Consider the following 10,029-nt stretch of genomic DNA (forward strand, 5'->3'; position numbering starts at 1 on the left):
TACATGATTGATGAGAATGAAGATTAATTTTACCCATCCTATTCTTACATGATTGATTAGAATGATATTAATTAGAATCATAATCGATATATATGTCACCAGTTAGGTTGATCTGTCTTCACATTTCATCCCTTAAGTCATACTCAACAACAAGGCTAAGATTGTCAGCTAATTTGTGGTATTGGAGACACCCTGCACACTGATAAGAAGTCAGGAGGTCAAAAACTTTTTTTCTTAATTTAAACAACCATCACTAGTTCTCTGCCAACACAGACAACATATCTGCACTTTTGTTTTCATTAATCAATCAAAATCTTAACATCACTTCTATAGGTTTTCCAGATACAGATAAAAGACACATTTTCAAGAAATTAATGCAGCTGTTAAATGTTTCATTCAACTTCATGATCAGATAAATATTGCAAAATGTCAACCCTCAAGCTAGTGAGGGTTACCACCAAACCCCCTTAATATTAATAGAAATCAGTATTATAAGAGCCTATAAACTGGAAAACAAATGAACCAGTACAAAACTGAAAGCTTAATTGCAGTGGAGAAAAATGTAAATTTTACACACATTGAGGTCAATATTCATTTCTATAGCTATAAGAAAATCACAGCAGACTGGATCAAATACATTTTTCATATTAATATGCTTTATACTGCTATAGAACCATTTATGATGAAAACATTAGCAGTTCCAATCCAAATTATTTGAAGCCATTCAATTATCAAGAAACATATAATAAGAACCTTTCCTGATAGGAAAAAGAGAACAAAGAAACAAGGAAAAATACCTGTACATACACAAGTCCACGTTCATAGGCCAAACGGTTTGAGCCTCTCTGTTCTTTCGCCACATTCCCCACAAGTGAACTGGACTGATAAACTTCTTGGCAGTTTTATGTGAATTGTTGAATCCTGCACAAAGATCATGCATGACAAATAAAACCTATTGGCTAATGGCATGTACGTGTTGGATTATCTCTAGCAATATTATGCAAAACCCATCAGAGCATCAGCAACTGCAAGAACTGCAGGAACAACATGCTTTCTTGAGTTTTGAACTTACAATTAAAACATGTAGTCTTCCTATTCCTCCCAGATAATTGCACATTCTCATCATATACAAATATCCCAAGAACTGTAAAAAGAGAATTTACAATGCTGTCTCCCAAAAACTGTGAATATTTGGCATCCCCAAACATGTCCAACCTCTCAAATGAGCAATCTGATATTCTGTTAACTTGAATTGCAAATTGTAATCAAACCAGATACTGAAGACTATTGTTGAAAAAAGAAATCACATTGAGTTTGTGGCAAGGTGAATTGAATTATTTATATGTGTCACTAGAGTATTACAAGTGAAGAAGTAATCGTTTTTGTTTTAATCACTTTTCCAAAAGAACCATTTTTGGAACAATTATCCTCACTTAAAAACTCATTTTCCAGAGCACATTATATGTATAAATTTTCTCTTGCCGATTAAGGTTTGCATAAACAAGAGCAATAGCAATATTTACAACATATATAAAGGGAAAGAAAAGAGTACCAGGAATAAGGAAACTCGGATAATAACTGAGTACATAAGAAGTGAATTATATCATACAGCGTTTGAATTAGCCGTGTTTTCATTTGGGTCCGTCGTAGAATCAGAAGCCAAAACCCGAACTGCTCGTTTAGGTAGCCCCAGAGAGGGATGTGAAAGTTTCAGACTGAAAATGAAAAGAAAAGAAAGTAGGTGAATTTGAAAGTGATACAAGGGGAAAAGAAAGAGAGAAAGAAAAACCCAGAAATTAAGGATTACCTGGGAATTGGTTTGAAGGGGTAAAATGAAAGGGAAGTGATGGGTTTGTGATTGTAAGAGTGAGAGGTGAGTTTTGGGAAGGAAAGAGTGGAGCAGAAGCAGATACCGCTTGTTGCTGAAGCCATTGTTTTGTATTTGTGTAGCTCTGCTGCACTCGCAGTGACTTGATGAATATTTTGGCCGAGAGAGGCGTCCAGTAATAGTTACGTTTAGTTCACAAAATGTAAGGTTATCGGTGTGAATAAAAGATTACTAGAATAAGATTATGGGAATATTGTATTTTGTGTTTGGTTGGTTTAGCAGAAATGTAATTACCGTGTTTGGTTAAAGGAATAAAAGATTATTGGAATGTATATTTGATCAAATTGTCCTTATTATATATTTGTATAATATTACAAATTAAATATTTATATATTTCTTTAAAAATTAAATCATAATATTTATATAAATTTTTTACAAAATTAAAAATATAAAAATGTTTAATGAAAGGGTAAATTTTTTTAACCCCTGAACTTTATATAAATTTTAATTATTTTTTTTTTGTAAATCTAAAATAATTTAAGGATAAATTTGTAATTTAACCTTCGTAGAATTTTATTATTCAATGACAGAAGAATGATATTTTTGAAAAAAAATAAAAATTTAAGGGCATTTTAGTCTAAAACGCCGATAATGTTACAATACCTAAGGGAAGTGAGGTAATGACATTCCCGATAATATACCCAAAAAAATATATTATTAGTAATAAAACATTACCGAGAATGAGATTCTCGACCAACCAAACATGAGAATGTAGATTCTCATCCCATGAAAATCCCACAATCCTTGAACTAAACACCCCTGAATGTAATTGAAGTTGCCACGAGTTATTATTTATGATTCTTCTGTTTCCATTAGTATTTGTTTATGTGTGTTTGAAAGTTGTGTATTATTAATAATTAAAAAATATAAATAAATAATATTTATAGTTATTTAAATTATTTAAATGATTATTATTTGACAAAGGCAAAAAGTGGCTAACATTAATTTTCTATTGATTATTATATATGTATACTTGATGGGAGAAATAGGATAATAATGATATTTCATTATTGTTATTTTTATTTTTTAATTTTTATTTTTTATTTTTTTTTGTTATTTTTATTTGACGAAAAAAATATACAATTGGTTAACTGATGTAGAAGGGAGAATAAACGTTAAAAAGATGATGAATCTAGGATAAATATAAAATAAATCTATTCTTATTTTATATAGTAATTTATATATAAGATTTTGTTGGTATCAAGTTTTGGTGATGATTGCTATATATATAGGTTGAATATAGTTTGATTGTTAGATAATAGATTAACAAACTGTAATCGATTAGAGGATACAAAACTTTGAAATTTTAAGATTTTATGGATGAAAAAGGAATAATAACACAGATAACTTGGGAATACAACAACACTATTTTCATATTTCTTTGGAATATTAAGAGCAAGCTTATGCCTTGGTAATGAATGACAAAAGAAAAACCTACAACAACAACATGGTTCCACCTAGGAAATCGTTATCCGAGACCAGCCTTTGCCAATAGGCATCCCTCTTCCTCATCTACTTGGTAAAAGGGCAGTGGCATTGACTTTACTGCCCTGAACTTGCCAATAGCATTATTTAGATGCTCATTCTTCAGCCTGGGCCATTAGAAGATTTTACTCATTATGCAACAAGTGTATATGTTGATGGGACAAATGCCTAGCCCCGTGCTTTGCTTGCACAGATTCAGCAAATATTAAACCACAATCACATCTTTTTCTTGTACACAATCCTGCATGTCATTCAAAATTTTGTTCAATTCTTAGACTTTAATTTTTGACACCATCCGTTAGTTCGATCGAATAATTGCAACGTATATTCCTTTGATTTCATATTTTCTATCTAGTAAGACCAAGAATCTTACTTTTGTTGTGGAATGACATTAATTAATCTCAACCACAATAAATAAACTGTTAATGTTATGTGGGACAAAATATACTGCATATCTCTCCAATAATGGGGTTGAAGGACACTGCATAAGCATGTGAATTAGAAATATATGTGGTTAAGATTTACTTTATAAAAAGCATGCGGGATAGAAATCATGTTCGGGTAGGAACAAAAGCATGTGGGGTAGAAACTGTTATAATTTTGTTTTTATTATTAATTCACCGGACTGACTTTTTTTGTTTTCTTCTTTTTCTCTTTTATTTCATCATTTGCATCATTTTATAGAGGTGTTGATCAACAAAATGTAAGTAAAAAAAACTCCGATTAGTTTCATTAATGAATAAAGGGATTGTGATGCAAGAGGTTCAAAACGCGAAGGTATGACTTTGGTCTAAGAAGACTCGAAAAGAGAAGAGGACAGTTTTCCATATAACTATATGTCAGGGTTAGTAAATTAAACTTCAATCAACCTCAAACACAACAATGTTTAGGAACTACGGAACATCTAGGACAGTTGGAAGGATGAGAGAAGAAAGAAGTTCTACCAACGCTATGGCGATATTGCATATCTACTATATGTTAAGGTGCACAAACCTTTGATCCAGACACTAGTCTAGTTCTGGAATCCGGGGATCAATTGTTTCACCTTCAACAACGAAGTTGGGACAGTTGGAAGGATGAAAGAAGAAAAAAGTTCTACCAACGCTATAACGACATTGCATATCTACTCTATGTTAAGGTGGATGAACCTTTGATCTGGGTACTAGTCTAGTTTTGGAATTCAGGGTACAGCTGTTTCACCTTCAACAAAGAAAATATGGTGCCCACGATAAAATACTTGATTCATGGATTTGAAAATATGAAATTTGGGGCACTAGTCCATATAGTGAGGATACTCGATTCATGGAGGAACATCTCAAACTTGTCCCATGAACTAAAAATAGCAAGAAATGAATTTGAAGCAGAATAGAAAGAATGAGAAAAAAACTAAAAAGCTAGATGAGAGAGGTTCCAGTGAAAGATGGATGTAAAGATCCAGAAAAATAAGGTAGACAAAACGGAGAAGGAATATAAGAAACTTATGATAAGTTGGAGGATCTAAGAAAATGGTATCAAGAGCATACTTAGAAAATGCTAATATGAAGAGATCATCCAAAATGTGGAAGGATAAAGCGATCAACCTGAAAAGGAAAGTTAAAGCAAGGTGACAGAGAGGTACTGAAAGATCGATTGAAGACTTTCTAGAAGCAACTATCAGAAAGTCAATATCAAAACAAGAGGATGAAGACCAGAGTAACTAATTTGGAGAAGTCTTTTCAAAGGCGTCAAGAGCAAGACAATAGAGCCATGAAGAAACGCATAGCTGAATTGGAAGGCATCATAGACAGGTACAAGCTCTAGATAGTTCCCTACGATATAGGACTTCAATGTCATTTTTTATGGGAACATGTTAAACGAAAGGTGAAAGCAAGCGATGCAGTCATTCAGGAGTTTCTAGAGCAAGTTCAGAAGACGGCTCGTCACTTATATGGATTGACAAGAGAAGTTAGGGCAGCGAGGCTGGGTATCCAACCAGTGACCAGTAAAGCAAGAAGACTTGTCAACCTACTAGATGTTGTCCAAAGTTTAGAGGAATTGGCTCAAGTGTACCTTTAAATGTTTTTTTTCTCATTGTAATAACATTTTTGTCTAAATGAAGGTTATTTATTATAACAAACACTTTTGGGATCAATGACTCGACTTCTTGTTCTACTAATTTTTTATGCATCCATTATTAAACATGATGGACTTATAAAAATTATTTTATGAGAATGAACAAGCACTAGAAAAATTGAATCCACATAACAATCGAAGAAACAAGATAAAATGAAGCAAAATGACCAAGTGGAGGATTGTTTGTTGAAGTTGCAACAAGATATAATTCAAAAAAAAACTACGTTGGACTCAATAGCACAAGGCCAAACTAATATGGTTAATGAAATAGTGAACAAACTTTTTGGGCTGGTTGTTGCAAACTTCCCATGAGTAGAAAATTATAAATGTTTAGTGGTACAATCCACCCAAAGCTAGTCATTGCGCCTGAAAAGTTATCTAGATATCATGGGACTCATCGGTCCCTAAGGCACAAGATGCGACAACCAATCCTCAAAATAACCCTGAAGATTATACTATGCTAGACTTGGACGAGTTAGATAGGGCAAGAAAAAATACTGAGCACCTGAAAGATGATGTGAGACTTTTTCAAAGGGTTATGAGGACAAAGCTCTCATGATGATAGACGCAAGGGATCTGCGCTTAGTACCTGATCTGGTTCTTCCTCCGAAATTCAAAATGCCAGAATTTGAAAAGTATGAGGGTAAAACTTGCACTGACATGCATCTTACGATGTTCTGTCATAGGATAACTGGTTTCGTGAGAAATAAGAAGCTAATATTCATACTTTTGAGCAATCTAATCAGAGCAGCTGCAAGATGGTACAATCAGTTAACCATGCCAGATAGGATCATGGAATGATATGGTAACAACATTCAAAACATTACCGCATGTTTCTAACATGATGCTGACTATGTCACTCTCCAAAACATAGAGATTAAACACAATGAAAACTTCCGTCAATATGCACAAAGGTGGAGAGACATATCAACTCAAGTGCACCCCCAACTAAAAGTCCATCTACATCGAACATATGCTAGGAGTTACCACTAAAAGTTTCTCTGACATTGTTATGTGCGAGAAATGATCCATAAGTAGTGGAGAAGGTCAAATAATAATAATAATTTTAGAAAGAGGAATGAAGCGATGTGAACAACCTGAACATATGAATGCCTTTTCCATCCACCGTGGATTTATTGCTCTGATATGAAAGCATCACATTTTGTTTGAATTTGTTCTTTCTTCATTTTCTCAAACTTTTAAGTGTTTAATGAATAAACCATACTTAGGCTATGAGCAATAAAACCATTTTTTTAAATTCATTGAATATAAGAAATAGGAATGTTCTTCAGAAGTCATGGTTATAGCTTTTTTTACATATGACAAGAACCCATCATAAAAAAGACCCTTGATCTTGCTCCTTGATAACTCCGTAAAAGTCTATGTTTTGTGTCTTTTTACTTAAGTTATGAGTGTCTAAAGCCATTGATTTAGGATTTTAGTTGTATTTGTTGCATTAAGGATATATATGCATGTGGTGGTTAATTTTGCCAAGATAGTTTATTTGACTATCTGATGCTGATGAGGAGAAAAGGTGTTGTTGATGTGATAATGCATGAAATGACAAAGGAAGAATTCATTTGCCAGACAAATAGTTTGCTAGGGCTAGTAGAACATAAGAAGATGACAGTGAGGAACAAATTTTCTACATGTGAGTTTATATGCAAGTCTGACGCATCATAAGATGAAACGCTGACGTACTTGGCCAGCTATCCAATCTACTCATGTGCACATCAAGGAATTTGAGACCACCGTAAAATGCTATACTATTACAAAAAGGGTATGACATCAAGGGTATTTAGGAAATTTTTTAAAGAACTAAACCCTAGAAATTCCTATTATAAACATCTCATTATATCTCTTCATAAAGGAGAGATGAGAATATACCTTAAAAGGAGGCTTGGAGTAAACGGTTGCAGTAACTCACTTTTTTACCATCCCCACTCGATCGTCCTTGGTATTCCATAGCCAGGCGTCGCTGGAGCGGCGATAAGCCCTCGAGAAAGGCTGGTCGCTGGAGCAGTAATGGTGGTGGTCTAAATATCACGACATAGCTCTATTTTAGGAGTTTTTCTTCCTTTTTTTCTCCGCTTCCATATCAATTAAGTGCTTTTACTTAAATATTAAATTTTGGGATGATATTTACCACACCATAAACTATTTTATTTGATGTTGATGATGCTTGGATGATATTTTATTCGATGTTCTGAATGATGAAGTTTGTTTATGCTAAGTTTTATTTTATTCACTATTTAATCTTTTGCTTGACACTGTAAGATTTTGAGAGACTATCTGGCGCCACAGCAGAACATTCTTAGTCTCTGTAAGAGCTTTTGAGAGATTGCCATTTTTCTAGGAGTTGATACATAATATTGAGAGAGATAGGTTAGATCTACGTGAACAATGGAACTAATCTTGGATGGTGAGGTTCTAATCCACTTTAGAGATAAGGAGAGGGTTTCATTCGACTAAAAAGGGTAAATGCATGAGTAAGATAAGCTAAAAGCTACAGTTTACGCTGAGGGATATTGTACAGCAACAGTTTGACAAACCAAGGGTAATAGTTCACGTTGAGTAGTATTGTCGTAGTAAAAGTTCTAGGAACATTCTAGTAAATCTTGTTGAGCAGTGTAAGCATAGCATACTAAATCATCCTAGACATAGAATAATTCTCGCCATAGAAAATCCAACTAAGTGTTTCGTAAGAAGTCTGATTGTGTAAGGTTTTTAGAATATATTAAACTCAACATTTTTATTTGCCTTAATTCTTTTATTTGTTTACCTTTGCATATTTCTTGCCCAACCAAACTTTTCTACTCACTTTATTTTATAATTTTTCTCGCCTCGACAATACTTTTCCATCTGTTCATATCATTGATACTGCTTGCTTTCTTTTTAGACAATAATCTTATGACTAAATGTGACACTTAGTTCTAGCTGTAGCAAACATAAAAAATTCCATCATCCTTGTGGAGACGATATCTCACTCACTACTATATTACTTGCATCATTGTGTATACTTGCATAAATTTACATGCCACAACACATACATTTACACGCAATCAAGTTTTTGGCGTCGTTGATGGGATTTGCAACTGGAGGAATTTGATAATTTTTGCCATAGCAACTTTTATTTTCTTGTCATTTTTTATTTAGTTAGTTTTACGTGTTTTTCTTTTCTTATTTTCTTTTATAGGTTGTCGTTGCATTACCAGGAGATCTACTGATGGATCATATTACCATTCGAACCTGAGATCGAGCGATTGTTCAGACAAAGGCAATGTGCTCAGCGTGCCAGAGGCACTATGAATCAACTGCAGTTTCAGGCTGATAACCTATGGAGATCAGGCAGATCCCAAGTCGCACGAATAATATTCCCCAAAATGCTGCAATGCCAAAAGCTATACGAGATCACTTAAATCCTATTCTCGATGATCTAACCCTGGAATCATGGCACCGGAATACAGCAGCCCACTTTGAACTCAATCGGTGAGTTCAACATGTTCAATTCTATTGGTTAGTTTAGAGGCTTGCCTAATGAAGATGCTAGACACATGTGCGTGTTTTCCTTGAAGTATGTGACTCGTTTAAGCAACAAGGAGTGCACAAGGATGTTTTGAAGCTAAAATTATTCCCTTACACTTTGCGCGACTGAGCGAAAGCTTGGTTTAATGGATCTCTTCGGCTCATGGAATTTGGGCTGACTTAAGCAAGAGTTTCTGCTTCAATATAACCCTCCCAATATGAATACCCACCTCCGCAATGACATTACAAGTTTTTGCCAAGGCGATGATGAATCTATGTGCTAGTGCTGGGAAATATATAAAAGTTTTGCTTCGCAAGTACACTAACCACGTATTCCACGACTGGACTCAAGTCGGCATGTTTTATAATGGAGTCAACGCACCCACTCGCATGATGTGTGATGCCTCAGCGAATGACACTCTGCTTGACAAATCACCTGAGTAAGCCTTTGACATCCTTTATCGGATATCCAACAACTACTATCAATTCCCGTCTACAAGGCTTGGAACAGACAAGAAAGTGTTCGGGGCATATGAACTTGACGGTAAGGATTCAATTGATGCCCAACTTTCCGCTATAACAAATATGTTAAACAATTTGCAGTGTTCCAGCGAGGTGAAAAAATCAATACAACTAGCTCAACATGCATTCTTTCCATGGAAACCATCATGAGAGTGAATGCCCAGAAAACCAGGAGTCCATCAATTTCGTGGGTAATTTTAATAAAATCAACAACTCCTACTCTAATACATACAATTATGGATGACAACTTCTAAATTTTTCTTGGGGTAATCAAGGGAACAACAACAACCATGCAAACAATTTTAATAGGCCAAAGCAAAATGCCTCTGAACATTCAAGTTTTCAGCATCAACAGATGCCTTGGCAAAACAATAATAAGAGTTTTGCATATTCCTCAAATTCTAGCTCCCTCGAAGCTTCACTGCAAGAATTTATGGCCTCGATAAAAGATTTCATCTCTTCAACAAAGACCTTGATACATGAACACTCATCGACAA

The 10,029-nt window shown here is 34.3% G+C and overlaps 1 protein-coding gene across 1 annotated transcript; it reads right to left on the bottom strand.

Moving 5' to 3' along the window:
* Positions 1-76: 76 nt before the first annotated feature.
* LOC120187543 lies at positions 77-1,960 on the bottom strand. The gene is made up of 4 exons (XM_039191246.1): positions 1,808-1,960; positions 1,610-1,715; positions 798-921; positions 77-199 (listed from the first exon to the last, which is right to left on the bottom strand). Exons 1-3 carry the CDS (start codon positions 1,930-1,932, stop codon positions 820-822), a joined length of 333 nt encoding a protein of 110 aa, XP_039047177.1. The 5' UTR covers positions 1,933-1,960; the 3' UTR covers positions 77-199; positions 798-819.
* Positions 1,961-10,029: the final 8,069 nt, after the last annotated feature.

This window comes from Hibiscus syriacus, unplaced genomic scaffold (assembly GCF_006381635.1).
Source record: "Hibiscus syriacus cultivar Baekdansim isolate YM2019G1 unplaced genomic scaffold, ASM638163v2 tig00113725_pilon, whole genome shotgun sequence".
NCBI lineage: Eukaryota > Viridiplantae > Streptophyta > Magnoliopsida > Malvales > Malvaceae > Hibiscus > Hibiscus syriacus.